The following is a 16966-nucleotide window of genomic DNA, read 5'->3' as shown; positions in this document are numbered from 1 at the left end:
AGTTGCATCACTTATTAAACTGAGAAACTTCAACTTCTTCTTTATTCTACTTCTTAATTCATCACACAGACGGACACCGAAAGAGAGAGAGAGAGAGAAACGACAGAGGCAGTCGTCCTCAGGATCTAATTCAGAATGAATATCCACCATGTTCTGTTCTTCTGCTTCTTACCAGGTGAGGACTGATTACCTCGACGTCAATGCTGCAGCACACACTGGCTTGGTTATTTCATTTTGTTCTGGTGTCAACAGTTTTCAAATGATTTTAATTTAATTGCCAAGTTTGAAGTGTTGATTGTGTCTACAAAGCCATTTTTATTTGCAGTCTTAGTGAGAGAAAGCTGTTTCTTAGGATGTAGGACTCGTTACCAATGTTGTGAGGTTGTCTAAAATTGTGATATAATGTCTATATAACGTTAAAAAAAAGAAAACATTTCTATTCTACTTTGCCCTCTTGGCACTTACTCTGTGAGGCTGTACCTGGCACAGTGGTGCTATAACGTCAGCATGCTAATACGCTATGTCTCAGCATCTCTGCAAGCAAATCTCTACTGAAATCCAGAATCACAAACCCCACATTTAAAGGTCCAGTGTGGGTCTATCGGCAGATATTGATATTGAGTTTCTAAAGGTGAGTTTCAGCAGGAAAAAGGGAGGAGGTTTTTTAAAGGACATGCATGTTATAAAGCATTGCAGCCGATAGATTCTCCTCAATGTTTCACACTGGACCTTTAAAGGTTGTTACTACACTACGGTGAAATATTGCCACAGTTCTTCAGAAAAAGGCATATTATCATTATTTCCATTACACTTCCTTTTCTTTACAGCTCAGCTGCCGCTCGGCGAGGTCACAGGAAGTATCGTTGCAGGTATTGCACACTTTATGTTAGTTAGCTGTAGCACGTCTCGCTACTACCGAGGGTCCTCTCAGTTGTACATTAATGAAATATGATGATTCGTTTAACAGACTGGTATTTGTGGTGTCAACTAGTGAGATTACAGCACGATGATGTCGAGGCAATAGTTCTGCTTTCACACAAACTGAGCCAAACACAGTCACTATAGTTACAGTTGATACAATTTGTTTGTCTTCCATTAAATAACAAATCATCATTTTCACTGCACTTCTCACAGCTTTTACCACTTTTCCTACAACCAGAAAGCAGCATGAGCAGCAGTCGACTGAGGAAACAACAGCTACAGGTACAGATACAGCGCAGAGGATGCAGGCCTAAGCTACCAATGAGTCGGGCCAAATGACCGAAGCTAACATCAGTAACATTAGTGTGGCTAAGATACCAGCTGTCCTTCATCAGCTAGCAGCAGAGGTGGTGTTGGGTATACACTGATAGAGCGTATACACGCCTCTGGGCAGGGGGATTTACTGTATACCCGCTTAAAAATGTGATCGTCACCAGTAACATAATGAAAACACTATGAATATTATATTTCATTTCTGCCAATAGAGCCCCCTAAAAAAACTCTATTTATTTATTTATCAGTAAATCACAGATAAACTCTTTATTTATGCATATTTTTTAACTTGGCGACACAGAAGATATTCACCCGGACACTCAAGTACCTCTTTAATCTCCTCATGAGATTAAAGAGGTAACTTTAATGTCAAACCTCAAATAACACACAGCCTTCTCTACACGTCTCCCTCTATTTATTCTGATATATTCTGATATACACATTCATTTAAAAAAATATTTCTGTTTTAAAAAGACAAAAGTTTGCATTTAATTTGACATTCAGAGGATGTCATGATGTTAAATGGACAATCTACAAAGCATTATTCAGACTTCTCTGCATTGCATAGGTCTTTTTAACCCTTTAACACAACTTCTCTCTCTCTTCTTCCCCACTCTTGTGTTGCTCTTATGTCTCTCGCTCAGATTACTCGCTGGTTGTCGTCATATGTGTGACACTGGTTTGTGTTGCACAGTTGGCTGTTTTTCTCCTACAGATGCTTTACAAATGGAGGTCCAAGAAGGAAACAGATGGTGACTTCTCAACCTTATCTGCACTCCATTATAATACACACAACCAAATTATTAATTATTATTAGTGTTGAATTTCTTTCTTGACTTTAGTCTGACTTTGGTTGTCGTCTCTGTTCCTCAGGTTTGAACAATGAGGAAACAGACAGCAGAAACATGGAGGTGAGTTTATTTTTATTTTTCCAACTGTAAAATATCTCACCTTGCTCACAATTCATGAAAAAAACCAATACATTTATTGGATCCTCTTTAAAAGTGCTTGTTTCTGTTATGTGTTATAAAAAGAAAAAAAATGTGTGGTCAGATATCTTAAAACCTTAAATATTAATATCGTATCGGCACAGAAATTCTGTATCAGACAGGCTACACCCTTTATCCCTTATCATCTGTTTTGTATGTATATTGTCATATTGATAAAGGTTTTGTTTTTTCATTAGTTTGCCACCTATGAAAACTTGGGTCCCCTCTCCCGATGTGAAGACTCCACCTACCAGAGTCTCGACTTTGCCAGCAGGGATCAGGACCAGATCTACTCTACACTCCCACAGGATGTGTATAGTTGCTGAATGGACACTTTTTTATATAAAGCTCAGAAGTGTGTTTGGTTCTTCCTTCATCTGATTTACTTTACGCTGAACGATAACGAGTGGGACTAAGTTCCTTTACAAATATAAGCAGAGTAAAATCTCATTATTTTCTCGATTTATCTTTTTTCTGTTAAAAATATCAGAAAATAGAAAAAACTGTTGGTCGTTAGTTTCCTAGAGCTTCATATCGCCACAGTTGACAAGCTGAAGGCGGCAGATTTCAAAAGCAGAGGCCGTAGGGGGATACATTCGAAATACTTGAACCAAGGTACCAACATCATCATGCTAGCATGTCGAGATAACGTTGCAAAATTGGGCGAAATATTGGCGATGGAAAAAAATGTTCAAGGCATTTGAAAGGGATTCCCTGACCTCTGAAGTCAACATATCTGAATGAAAATGGATTTTATGGGTATCAACAAGTCTCCCTTTTGCAGACAGTTTCTACTACTCCCATGCTGTTCTTTTGCATGTGGTATAATAATATACCACATGCGTATGGTCAATAAACACTGTTGGAATTGCATACATTGGGAATTGGGACATAAGTTGGTGCTCCTCTTGTGCCACCAAAATCCCCTGATTGTACGGTGGCCCTGAGAGCTCACATTGTCAAATTGTTGAAGATTGTTTGCATGTATTTTATGAAGTGTCAGTGAGCTCTCAGGGTCCCTGTGGTATTTGACACAAACTTACATTGTGACCTAGTGAGGAGAGCGCTTGATGAAAAGTCAAACAATCACCAAAGTGCAATACTCCAGTTCATCCTGAGGAGGGACGTGTGTATACCAAATCATTATCATTCATTTATTTAACATTTCACTCGAAATCACAAATCCCAACCTCATGCTGCTGCGCAGAGGAAACGTCACAGGATCACCAAAGTCACCTGGGAACCATGAAGGTCAACCGGGGTGCCAGTCCACTGAGTAAAAACCAGTCACTCACTACGGGATTGAGACTGACGGCAACTGGTGCCAAACACACTTCAGTTTCTTTAAATATAAAAAGTCACAATTTGCTGCTGACAAGAGGAAACACACAGTTCTTTTTTATTTTTTTGCAGAATTGCCCCCTGTACCCAAAAAAGATCAACCACTTCCTGTTTCCCTTCTTCGTTCTACGTTTCCTTTACGTTAAAAATACAGGGTGAAAAGTGTGGCTCAGACGGAGAACAGAGATGGTGCTAGAGCTAAAATATGTGTTGGTTAACTTTTAGTATCACCGTTTTTTTTTTTATCTGATGTGTTTCTGAAACAGGATGTTGAATGTATGAATGGGATATCAGTCTGGGAGAGAAGTTTGAGGATGTCAGGGGAAAGGATCATTTAAAGAACTGAGATATTAGTGTTTGTCCAGGTACATGTACAACTACATGTAAGGTGTGTCACTATTTACAATAATAATAACTGTTAAGAGGAAGCCACAGAGGGTTTTTTTTAAAATGCTTACGAAATCGAGATGTTGAGTAAGAGTTCAGTTCTAAGAATGAGGGGGAGCGAGAGTGGAGGGAGCATGTTTGAAAGTTGTTTATTGAGGAACTTTAAACTTCAGACAGACGGAGAAAGTCGGTCAGTTCTCCTGGAGTTTAATGATTTTTTATTTGTTTTCAAATGAAAATGAACATCCATCATTTCCTGTTCTTCTGCTTCTCATCAGGTCAGACTGGCTTTTTCTTTAATGCTGCAGAACACACTTCTTTTGGTGGTTGGTGTGTTGGTGTTGGTGGTTGCTGTATCAGGGTTGGGCAGTGGTCTGACAGTGATAGTCAAAAATATATAATGCACGATAATTTTCAGGTCAGATAAATTATCGGCTGATTATATTATTATGAATTATGAATTATTGGTTGATATTAATGATAATTTATTTGGACTTCTTATGAGAAACGATTGATAGGCTTTATATTTTGTAAAAGTGTGTGTTTTAATTAACTTAAATAAATGAACATTTGCAGAGTCAGAGATGTTGTTTGTTGTTTGCTGTTGTGATGTCAGTTAGATTTGGTTAGAACAGAGATACATCTTATCATTTCTTACCCTCAAGAGTTCATACTCTGCAGGCTTTCAACTTCTTTTTAAAATACAAAAATGCAATTATGCAGTTTTTGCTGCCGAAGAATAATCCACACCGTGCATTCCTGGATATAATACTGCTAATAAACCTGCTAGAATCCTGATAGTTCAACCTGAAACCACCACTGCCTTCACTAAGTCTGAAATCTATCAGCGTCTGAACTGTTCTTGTTCTTTATTTGAGCAGCACTATTTGACGGAGGCGCTGGACTCGATCAATCCCAACTTTTTAAAAAAATGAAAGGCGAAGATTTCAGAAATTCATTCGCCTTTCAGGCCCCGACAGGAAGCAGGATGTACCTGTGTAGGAATGACTGCAAAAAGGAAGACGTCGTCGTGGAAACAAGCGGGAACAGAGCTGTGAGTGGCAGATACACCATTAGATACGACAGGGCTGAGAATAAAGTGGTGGTGGTCATCTTGGGGCTGACCCAGTCTGACGCGGGGTTGTACACGGTCGGTGTGAGTGGGTCATCACTCGGTCCGTACAGGTTCGAGATTAAAGTTAAAGGTAAGTTGATGATTGATTGTGAACATGGCATACAATCCCAACATTTTATACAGCGACGTGTATATTCTAAAACTGGTGATCAACACAGACATTGCCATTTGAATTTTGATATTAAATTATAAGGCTTGTTAATGGTTAACATTTTGTGGTTGTCTGTTATTCAACCATCAAATATTTTTGAAGATTTGAGATTATAGGCTACAGAAAAACAGATTATAACTTTATAATTTATGATGTGTTCTTAAATTAAGTTCTTAAAGGACCAGTGTGTAGGTTTAAGTTGCATTTGGTGGTGGCTGAACAGCGTTGGTCAATGTGTTTGATGACCTGTGAGTGAGAAACGGCTGTAAAGTGTGTATGAGAAACTACGGTGGTCGCAAAAAACTCTGGGCTTCTGTAGAAAGATGGTGGTTCAATACGGCTGCCTCCCTCTTTAGATAAAAACTTCTCATTCTAAGTTAACAAACACATGAATATTATATTCCCTTTCTGCCAATAGAGCCTCCATAATGTGACACACTGGACCTTTAAGTAACTGACCTCAGTACAGCTGCTGAGGAGCTAATCATATACTTCCATGGAAGTTTATTTTCAACAACACACTGCGGTGACTAATATAAGTGACTAATTTCTGCCGCGGAGAGGAACCAACACAGTCGCCCTTTTACCCTTTTGCTTTTTTAGCAGCAAGAGAAAAAACTTCCTGTTTCCAAAGAGCTGCAGAGGGCTGCTGGTTTTTCTACGTCAGCAGCAGTGGCATGCACAGGCTTTTTGAAGGGCAGGGGCAGAAAGAAAAAAAGGGCACATATAGTGCGTCCTCGCCACTGTAGAGGGCACTTTAGACACATTTTATATGTTATACAAATGGCACATTATATAGCCTTAAAACAGACTAACTAGACAGACTATTCAGGTTAGTTTGCTGTTAGGATCAGCATCCACGAGAACTGTGTGCATTTCAAAGTTAGACTGGATGTACGAAGGAAATAAATCCCTAGGGGGTCTGGGGGTCTTCCCCCAGAACATTTTCAATTAAGTAGATTCCATTTCCTGTATTCTAGTGCATTTTAACACCATATTAGCACCAGATAATCCAAACTGCTTCTGTGAGATATATATAGTTCTGGCTCAATATAGATCAACAAAGGGCCCAACATAAAAGTCATTGCAACAGTAATGTGTCATAGTATTTCTTGGTCCTAATAAGTTTAATGTATTTTCTTCACCCAAGAGGGCTCTGTGATAAAATCACACAGGGAACAATACACATTTAAACTATTTATCTGACAACTCAAAAGAAACAAACTATGATGAAGCATGAGAATAAGTGCTGCTCCATTGCTGCAGGTGGCAGGGATGAATCAAGTCTCAAGTCTTTAAACACAAGTGTAAGTCAAGTCTCAAGTGTTTGAGGTATAAACCAACTTTTAACTTTACTAGCTATTCCCACAAGACGTAGTGAGGTAGCTCCTCCTTAAACATGCAATAGGCATCTCTACCTAATAATAGAACTTAGAAGAGGGCAGTTGAGTGTTTTTTTCACCCAAGAGGGTAATTTAGTGTATTTTGCCAACCAAGAGGGCACTTTAGCACGCGATTTTCAACAATTGCCCCCCCGTGCACGCCGCTGGTCAGCAGCAGAGCATAGCCGAATCCACCTACATGGCGTTAGATCACAGACCATATATAATATATATTTCTAATTGTTTTATATCATAAAGTTCCTGTTTGGAGCCACGATTGCAGTGTTTTTGAACCATTAATTATCTCTCTGCTCACTGTCTCATCGTCACATTTTAACACATAACTAATCACAGGTGTATGCGCACGCTACGTGCATGAATATGACTGTGTAGCTGGCTGATAATCAAAGGATAAACTTGTTTTAAATTAAATTTAAGTTCTCATAGTTTAAGTATTTTAATTGGAATTGTAGTATTTTAATAGGTTTATATGTTAATTTAATTAATTTTTAAAAATATTTCAGAGATTCCTCAGTGTAGTGGCGGCTCAGTTATGATGTTAATAAAGACGTTTTAAAACACTGAAAATCAAAGTGTTCACAAAATGGAAACCATGAACATTAAAGCAAGTGAAAAACAGTTGAACTTTAAATGAATTATTATAACAAAATTCACATCTTCCTTCCTTGTTACTCTCATATACTTCCATTACTGATTAATCAGTCAATAATTTAGTTTTCACTCTTCATCTTTCCTACCAGAAATATGTGATAGAGCTATCTTGGGCGAGCCCAGAGTCCACAGCGCGACCGAGGGAGGAAACATCACAATCACGTGCCACTTGTTTTCACAGCAGCTAAACAGGAAGTTCTTCTGTACGGAGGAATGTAACACTTTTCTCATTGACACCAATAACGTGGAAGCTATGAGTGACAAATACATCATCATATACGGGAGCAATATGTTTAAAGTGACCATCACACAGCTGACCAAGTCTGACTCAGGGCGGTACCAGTGCGGCGTGGGAAGACTGGGTGTAAATGAATGCCAGAAGTTTGAGATCACAGTGACAGGAGGTGAGCTGATGAAAATGTTCCTGCGTGTCTTTGGAGGTTCAGAGTAAAAGCAACCTGAGAAAATGAATCCCTCTCCAGTTGTGATCTGTCATTGTTTGTTCAGTTATTATAATCTCTCACGTCTCTCAACTAGGTGTCAGGTTGCGTCCGGTTGTTTATTCGATTGTGGTTATCGTGCTGTTGGTCGTTTGTTTACTACTCGTCCACAAATGGAAGACAACAAATGTTGACTGTGAGTTGCCTTTCTGCCTTTATCTGTGCTTAAAATCCTCACAAACAGAACTACAAACAAGGAAAACACCTCTTTTGTGCTTTATGTTGCACAGATGTGAACACCAGGGGAACTGAGAGAAACATGGAGGTGACTCTGAGCTGTTACCACGGCTACCACTGCATTTCAAGTATCATTGCCCGTCACTTTTCGGTAAAAACACTGTTTGTTTTTCAGATTTCCATCTATGACGACTGTTGTGCAGTGTCCACACATGAAGAACCAGTCTACCAAGAACTTGATCCGTGCAGCAGTGATCACAACGTGTACAGTTCACTGGAGGAGTAATCGATTACAGTATTCAGATATCAGCATGTTTTCATTCTTCAGTCAAATCTGAACACACACAAACAACTGAAGTGACGCAACCAGACGCAAAAGATTTAATGCTTTTTATAGTGTATATTTTCTTACATACATCTAAGTTTCAATAAAGTCTTTTATGGTGTATATTTTGTGTCATGACACAGATTGATCATAATTTAAACTAATATGGGCTAAAAACACACACACAACAGGGTCTAGATAGTATTTCTAAGTTTGATATTCAGATTCTGCAAAGTGAATCGTATTGAGTAAGATCAACTATTTGCACCTGATTCATTGAGACGTGCAGGATGAAGCTTTATTGGTGGAGTGCAGCAGAAGTGAGAGGGGAAGCGGGAGGCAGGCGGTGATCCTGAAGCACAGGAGGTTGGTCTGAAACGAACAAAAGAGCAAAGTTTGGCCGAGGCGTAGCCCCCACTCAGGGTGTCAATGAGCGGTTGCAGAGGGTAGTTACACTGCAGGTTGCTGGGATGATGTAGTAATAAAGTATCTGTTATAAGCAGAATGCTAAGTTATAGGAACTCTTTGTGAGTATGAATAAAAGTATATAAATGACTTTCACTTTACAATAAATGTCACTTTTAGCAGTTTGCTCAGAGCAGGCCCAGTTCTCATAGTTTTGGTGTATAAATAAAGCTTCTCCATCCTGTCCACATCTCTCTGTTGGAGCACCACAATAAGGAAGTGAGTCCTGTGACAGACACACCTGATATCTGTTTGATTTCTTTTTAGATCACGGCGCCGATCGAGTTTGTCGTAACAGCCTGTACAGATCATAATTTAATACACCAAAGCTTCCAAACAAACACAAGGTATCCACTAAACTTATCTTTGTCCACTAAAAATAAAATATATATATATAATATATTATACAATAACACAAAAACCTTTATTATACTTTTCAAAACAAACTTCAACTTACTTTAAGTGGTTGAGGAAGGATTAAAACAAACACAAACAAATCAAATGGAATAAAATATCTAACAATAATATAAGATAAAGGCAATAATAATAATAAATAGAACTAAACAGGGCAGCAACCATCCCATTGTCGTCATCCTGTAGGTGTATGAACGAAGTGTTTAAACCACAAGGAATCACATCGAGCAGCTTCCTGATTGATCAGACAGACGGAGGCTGGAAGGATTGACGGGATAGAGGCAGATTGTTCTTCATCAGGATTAAATTCAGAATGAATATCAACCATGTTCTGTTCTTCTGCTTCTTATCAGGTGAGGAAGTTTGAGTTTGTTTCTCCGTACTGTACAAATGTTGAAAGTGTTGATTGTGGATGTTTATCTTATATAACACGTCGCTGCTGCATTGTCTCCACGGTTTAATGTAATCTGTCAAAAAATGACTTATTGTTCATCGTGATGTGTTACAGTAGGAACATTAATTAAAGGATAGGTTCACATTTTTGCAGGTCTGTATTAAAACAGTAGTCAGGTGCTCATATTAACAATGCAACAGGTTTTCCTGCTGTAGTCATTCATGCTGTTTATACCAGCCAGTAAAATTCACAGTTCCAAAGTTGACAGTTAAAGTTAATTTATACCAAAGGTACTAGGAAAGTCCCTCTTTGTGTTCCTGTCCCTCCTCCGCAGCTCGAAAGCACAACTAATAATAACAATAATAATAACTTTATATAGCACGGTTGGATCAGGGTTCCCACGTATCCTGGAATACCTGGACATTGAGAGACCAGTTCTCCAGTCATGGAAACACCTGGAAATTGATTAAAATGACCAAATATCTTGGAAATAATCAATGTTGTCCTGGAAATCTTTTAATTGTATTTTAGCCCCTCACTCAGATCGCACATGTAAAACCAGTAATACCAGACGCGAATGGACATCCTGTAGACGGTAATATCTACATGCAGACAGCCTATTAAAGATCACATTTGTTGTTGTGGTTTAAAATAAATTCTACTTGATTTGAACTAGAGGAATATCGTCTGAGTGCCTCATAAACGCTGACCCCCTACGATGCCTACCGGTGAATTATAAGACTGTTTGTGAGAAGAATGCCTGGAAAATGTCCTGGAAAATGTCCTGGAAAATGATTTTCTAAAAAAGTGTGGGAACCCTGTTGGATGTTTGGTCTTCACTGTGAAGAGTTTGACTCTAGAAGGATGTTTTCACATTCATCTGCTGAGAGTGGAAAGTTTCTCTGAGCTCACTGAAAACCAGATTTTTTAAGAGGCGGGGCCTATGAGCATAATTTGTGACATCATTAAGTATGATATAGAAATTTGAAGCCTACAGGATTCTCCTGTGTCGTCCTCTGCTGCATTTTATTTCAAAATGTGTAAGCTAGGAGGGGGCGAGCAGAATTTGGGGGTTTAGTTACACATTAAACTCACTAATGGCTGCCTCTGTCTCATCTCTGTTTGTCTGTTTGTGATGGATTAACTGTCATTAACCTGCCGTCTCTTTTAAAGTAACTCTGCAATCCATAACGTCCTGATCGTTCGTATTAGCTGTTTTCCTTCTTCTCAGCAGCATTGTGTGATGGGAACAGCGGGCTGGTCGATGCAGAAACGCTCACTCGCACTGAAGGAGAAAGCATCATAGTCGCCTGCCACTTCAGTGTGTTTGGAAGAAGAAAGTTCCTCTGTAAGGACGAGTGTGATAAGGAAAACATTCTGGTTGAAACGGCAGGCGACAGCGCTCAGAGCGGCAGATACAGCATTCTGTATAAAGAGGGAACTTTTCCAGTGTCTTCTACGGTTCTGTATGTGAGCATCGCACAGCTGACCAAGTCTGACGCCGGACGGTACAGGTGTGGTTTGGAAAGACGTTTCTTTCCTGATGCACACTGGGAGTTTGACATCAGAGTTACAGATGGTGAGTTTCTCCTGAGGCAGTTTTTAGGGCTGCACAATTAATCAAAATATTATCCAAATTGCAGTATGGCCAAGTGCAATGTGCAAATCACAAGAGCTGCAGTTGGTTGATGAAGGTAAAATGAGACAGAACAGCATTATAATGAAGTACTGTAGTGCTGCAGAGACGTCCTGGTCTTTAAATATTGTTCTCCAGATGTAAGAAAACATGTTTGTTTGGTACAAATCCCCTCAAAGATTTACATTATCATTTTAATATTAATCATTTTAATTGTTTTGTTTTGTGTGAAAATTCAATTTGTGATACCAAAGTGCTCATTCCCACAGTAATTGTCAGTCATGTCACAATATCTGTCTTAGTTTAAGCAAAATATATAAATAAAACTGAGTATCCACAGGTGGCTTGTATATCAAACTGTGTGGTGTCTTGTTTCATTTCCTTGTTTTGTCTTTTTTTTTGTGACTGAAGGTCACAGCTGCTTATGTTTTAAATATCCTGATATATTTAGATTAACTGCACTTTTTTACTCTTAAATCAAATATGACCCACTGTATGAGCATCCATGTGTGCATGGGATTGTCATTGTCATTTGCAATATGTTGTTGTTTATCCACAGCTCCAAAGACTGAGGCCCTGAACCATCCTGAACAGCAGCAGACGGAGGAAACGACAGCTGCAGCTACAGCCCACAGCGTTAAAGGTTCAAACCTACTGAAACTGTCTGTCAGCTCATCCTCAACAAACCAAATACTAACATATGAAAACACAATGCATGCATTAGATACACAGAGACTCATATTTCAACAAGATTTCTTTTTTTGAAACCTTTTCCTGGAAATGATGTCTGTTATTATTATTTGTACCAGCACATATGTTCTTGTAGCAGCTACCATATGATGAAACGTTGTTCTGGTTACGTTTACACTCTCTCTTGGTCTCTGGGTTTAAAGGGCCAGTCTGTAGGATTAATGGCATCTAGCAGTGAAGCTGCACTTTGCAACTAACTTCGTAAACTTGGGGGGGAAAAGTACAGCACCTTATCTAGAGCCAGTGTTTGGTTTTGTCCATACTGGGCTTCTGTAGAAATAATAACCGAAATTAGTTTGTATAAATGTGTTTTTTATAGGAGACGTTTATTATTGTTACGTCCACAGTTCAATGCGATGTTCTCCTCTCGCTCAGGTCGCACCCTGCCTCTCGTAGTATGTGTCACTGCGGCCGTGCTGTTCGCTGTTGTCGTGTTGCTCCTCTACAAAGGAAAGACGAGTGAGTTGCCCTCCACCTCTCATCTGTTCTGTCTGTGACTGTTTATTTCATTAAAAAGGGGAATCAAATCACTGGTTTTGTACTTTGTGCTGCACAGGTTTGAGCACCAGGGGGCAGTCCGATGACAGAAACCTGGAGGTGACTTTCTTTACCTCACTAGTTGAGTCTGGATCCTCCAGGTCCTGAATGTTGGACTGTCGATTGTATTTGTACGTGTACTCTGTGTCCCCTCAGTAAAGGTACTTTTCTTTCAGTTTCCCACCTATGAGAAGTGTGCCAAATGTGAAGACTACACCTCCCTGTCTGTAGACGAAATCAGCGGCGATGAGGACAGACACTACTGTAACCTCTGACCCTTCACTTTCTCTATGAAAACAACTGTTCCTAGCTTTCAAAATTATTTCATCTTTTACTTCAATGTTTTCACTGGTAGAAGAAGTACTATACAGCATCTGAGATGAGTTTTCCTGATCATTTTTTATACAATTCTCTGTCTGTTTTATGTCTTTTTTCTTTTTTAACAATCATAGACTTAATAGTGTTTTCTTCTTATTGTTCTATCAGCTCTTTGGTTGTTTTAACTGCAGACTTTTCTAAAGGAGGACGAGGCTGTTTATCAGAGAGTGAAGGTTCTGTGAATAAAACTTTTGTTCAGGTCTTCAAGGTTTATATCTTAAATAAAAATCTACATTTATAAATCATTTTGTTTGGTTTCCATCATATATAGGCCTACTGCATTTATTTTTTCTATTTTCTTACACCCTTTAAGATCAAGAATCAGATCAAGATCGTCTCCCTTTATGGTATTACTATCAACATAAACATATAATCTCCTCCTCTCCCCACGTACTTCCACGACTCATTTTTGCTTGTTCTGGCGGGGTTTTCTTCCGGTTTTTTTCTTCTTCTTCTATGGTACGTATGCCTAACTTCCTGTAATTGGTCCGAAAGTCCGAACCATCCAAAAAGTGTTTTCATACTGTAAACGAACCGAACCATGGTTCAGTTTGATCCGGACCGAGACCACCTCTTTAGTTCGGACCAAATTTTGGTCTTGTGATCAGGACCGTTGTCCGTGGCACCTTTCTCACCTACAATTTTGGTTCAGACCAAACTGAAAAGTCCGAAAGTACGGACCAAATGAGGTATGTGTGAAAACGCCCTAACTCGGCTTTTGTGACTCATAATAAAAGGTCTGTTCTACAGAAGAACTTGTGTCTGCTGCTGATTCCTCTCCACCACAATGTTTTCATCAAGTAAAAGTAGAAATACAGCAAAATAAAAGCATAAAAAAGCCCCAAAATATCTATAAAAAGAAAATTTGACCAGGTAAATAAAACAAAAACATCAGATCTGAGTAATAAAAGAGAACTGAGTGTTAAGGCTTGCAGTGTGAACGTAGCCTTGTCTCCAGTATTGTGTTAATCTCACCACTAACACAAAAGTAGAGCAACTGTATTTCTTTGTATTTTCACTGTATGGTTTAAAAACTATTATTTTATATATTTTACTGTAGATGTAAAAACTTACTTGGCAATAAACCTAATTCTGATTCTGGTTAAATATAGACCATACATGATGTGTTGAGGAGTCCTATAGTGACTATTTGCTTTCTTTCTTTACTTTAGTAACTTTCTCTATACTTTGTTTTTGTGACCTCGGAGGAAATGTGTCCATAACATCCCCTTTCCTGTGCCACTGTTCTGAGCTATTTCATACTTTTAGTTTTGTTTTCAGTCTGGTATATATGGACCACAGTGGGCTGTACTTACAACAGTTAAGCTGAGTGCATCCGACGTTTGCCATCTATAACCCAAGCAACCTGATTCAGGTAAGTGAAATCATTTATAGTGCAAACAAAAGTGTATCTTTCATATTTTAATATTCCTTAACTGACAAGACTCTAATAACATGATTATGCTGACTGATCATTGATGAACAATGTATAATATAATAACTTGCTATGGACCTATACAGGATATTTATATTACCACAGTTAATTTTATTCCACTCGAAGCAGTTTCCACTGAGAAATTAATCCACTGCTGACATTTCCTGTTTGTCTTTCAGAATAAACTACTTGTCCTGAAGATGTCAGGTGGGCAAACATCATCATAGTAAGAATAATATCCTTTGTGCAGCAGTGTATAGTGTCCTCTAATTAATATAATATAGTGAGGACTACTGAGGAGACAGATTGCCTTTTAATAAACCTTAAAGAGCGGACAGATCTCACAGGAGGAAAACAAAATGCCCAAACTTATACATATATAAACCTGTGTATCTAGTGTATGTTCATGTGTACAATTTGCTAGTACAAAAAGTTTATCACTGTTTAATTGGGAATTTATGTTTCATCTGACTTTTGTGGATATTAAAAAGAAAACAAAATAACTTGTCTATATTAGCAAATAACAATGTTTCCCTTTTCTTTCTTCCAAACCCAGACGACGAGGGTAAGTTTATTACTTTCTTAATTTTCACTCCAGCTGGATATTGGTTTTGATTGGATTTTGGCACTGAAGAGTTGATGTTTTGAAGAAATTTTAGTTATGAGACTAAGGGACATCTTAAGTTGTATTTTAATATATGTTTCAGCAATAAGAAAATATTGTCTGACACATCACTACCTCAATATTAAGAGGGGTTTTTGGCATTGAAACAATCAGGCTTGATAACTTCTGACATTGTTAGCTCAAAACGTTCTTCTGTGTACTGATATTTGTGTGGAACTGGTTCAAAGTCTGATGCTTTATGACTTTTGACATGAAATTCTTGAATATTTAACAAGCTTTTTCTCAAAATAAAAATCTTTAATAGTATATATTTCTAATTTGTTTAGATTTTCAAAATATAGATGAAATCTCCGAGGCAAATTAAAATGTGTTCTCTCTTTGTTTTCAGCCGAAGCACTTGAAAATGTGGGTAAAGAGGTGTGTGTTAGGGACGAAGCACTGTTGAAGATGATCGATAACTTTGACCGGCCTGGTAAAGCCTTTGCTGCTGGTGCTTATTCGGGATCGGGTTCGTTTGAAGATGGATTTGAGAATAAACCTGGAAAGCGTTTTCCAAAAACAGGAATGTACGCTACTGCAGGACTGGGTTATGCTCATGCTGAATTGGGCGTTTTGGAAGCACAAGCTAAAGTCGGTCTGGCAGCGGACACCGGGGTTACCGCTGGTCTGTCAGGTGTGGGGGTACAAGTCCTGGGAACAGGTGTCAGCATTGGTCGTACTATGAAGATTTCCTTATTCGGGTGTTTGCTTGAATGGAATTTGTTCTAAACTGTGGCTTTGTGTCAAATAAAGCTCTTTGTGATTGTGTTTTGTGCCTTCAAATCCAACAATGAAACCTCTTCTGTATCTGTATCACTGGAACTTTCCAGTTATATAAACGTTCTGTCATTTCTAATCTCCACCAAGATATATTGTTTATCTCCAATGTATGATTTCACTGCAGACAATACATTTAAACTTGCTTATTGATTTTTTAGTGTTTGCTGCTTTTAAATGACAGGAAGTGAAATGACCAGTTTCTGTCATAATAAGAATGAAATGCACAAATAAGATTTCTGCAAAAGAACAATAATAATAATAAAAGAATTAACTGAAGGCCTTTTATAGAAAGTAGCAGGAAATGTTTACAGGATGAATTTTCATAATTTCACATGGAGATATGGCTCAGGTCTGGCCTTCATTAGCACGTTTGTTTTAAAGTAGGCAATTATTTGAGTATTAATGTATCCATTATATTACTATTATAATAATTATTTATTCTATAAATTGTAATTTAAATTCATCAATTAGAGACTACCTGAGCCTGAAATCCTAAAGTTTCTTAAGCCTTGGTCACATTACACAACTTTCCATCTCCAAACTATGTCTCATCTCATCAAAGTTTGTAACTATACAGCATCTGAGATGAGTTTTTCTGATCATTTTTTATACAATTCTCTGTCTGTTCTATGTCTTTTTTATTTTTGAACAATCATACAGACTTAATAGTGTTTTCTTCTTATTGTTCTATCAGCTTTGGTTGTTTTAACTGCAGACTTTTCTAAAGCAGAGCGAGGCTGTTTATCAGAGAGTGAAGGCTCTGTGAATAAAACTTGTGTTCAGGTCTTCAAGGTTTATATCTTAAATAAAAATCTACATTTATAAATCATTTTGTTTGGTTTCCATCATATATAGGCCTACTGCATTTATTTTTTCTATTTTCTTACACCCTTTAAGATCAAGAAGGCCTCTCGACCCCCAGGTTGGGAACCACTGCTATACAGTATGTGTTGGTGTGCTGTGGTATATTTTAAACATGTAATCAGTAATAATCTTTATATGTGTAATCAATACCATAATATAGTCAATAAATAAATAAGTTGCACGATATCCTGCCTGTATGAACATGAGTGCTATCTAGTTGTCAGGGAATATTGGAACACCCTGTTATTTTCATAAGCTGTCATGAAGAAGATAATGACAGTATTTACTACTCATATTGAAACTGAAAATTATCTTATCTCGTGAAGCAGCCGGATA

The 16966-nt window shown here is 38.1% G+C and overlaps 2 protein-coding genes across 5 annotated transcripts; both read left to right on the top strand.

The window, feature by feature from the left end:
- The first annotated feature begins 33 nt into the window (after positions 1-33).
- Positions 34-8436, top strand: LOC127376931 (uncharacterized). Of its 2 annotated transcripts, none has more exons than XM_051424386.1 (11): positions 34-175; positions 828-869; positions 1160-1203; positions 1899-2006; positions 2128-2165; positions 2441-4249; positions 4853-5176; positions 7401-7715; positions 7849-7947; positions 8042-8076; positions 8164-8436. In XM_051424386.1, exons 6-11 carry the CDS (start codon positions 4204-4206, stop codon positions 8272-8274), a joined length of 930 nt encoding a protein of 309 aa, XP_051280346.1. In that variant the 5' UTR covers positions 34-175; positions 828-869; positions 1160-1203; positions 1899-2006; positions 2128-2165; positions 2441-4203; the 3' UTR covers positions 8275-8436. The 2 variants fall into 2 exon arrangements, with proteins under 2 accessions (XP_051280346.1, XP_051280345.1); XM_051424385.1 differs by having other exon boundaries at positions 37-175; positions 1135-1203.
- A 978-nt stretch (positions 8437-9414) lies between these two features.
- Positions 9415-15506, top strand: LOC127376940 (CMRF35-like molecule 6). 3 transcript variants are annotated; one of them, XM_051424424.1, is made up of 8 exons: positions 9415-9545; positions 10821-11165; positions 11782-11865; positions 12348-12431; positions 12529-12569; positions 12686-14262; positions 14502-14529; positions 15336-15506. In XM_051424424.1, exons 1-6 carry the CDS (start codon positions 9506-9508, stop codon positions 12782-12784), a joined length of 693 nt encoding a protein of 230 aa, XP_051280384.1. In that variant the 5' UTR covers positions 9415-9505; the 3' UTR covers positions 12785-14262; positions 14502-14529; positions 15336-15506. The 3 variants fall into 3 exon arrangements, with proteins under 3 accessions (XP_051280384.1, XP_051280383.1, XP_051280385.1); XM_051424423.1 differs by having other exon boundaries at positions 10818-11165; XM_051424425.1 differs by lacking the exon at positions 12529-12569 and having other exon boundaries at positions 10818-11165.
- The last annotated feature ends 1460 nt before the right edge of the window (positions 15507-16966 follow it).

The sequence above is a fragment of the Dicentrarchus labrax genome, unplaced genomic scaffold (genome assembly GCF_905237075.1).
Source record: "Dicentrarchus labrax unplaced genomic scaffold, dlabrax2021, whole genome shotgun sequence".
Classification (NCBI taxonomy): domain Eukaryota; kingdom Metazoa; phylum Chordata; class Actinopteri; family Moronidae; genus Dicentrarchus; species Dicentrarchus labrax.
Note: the sequence above shows the minus strand (reverse complement) of the source record. Positions and strands in the feature narration are given on the sequence as shown.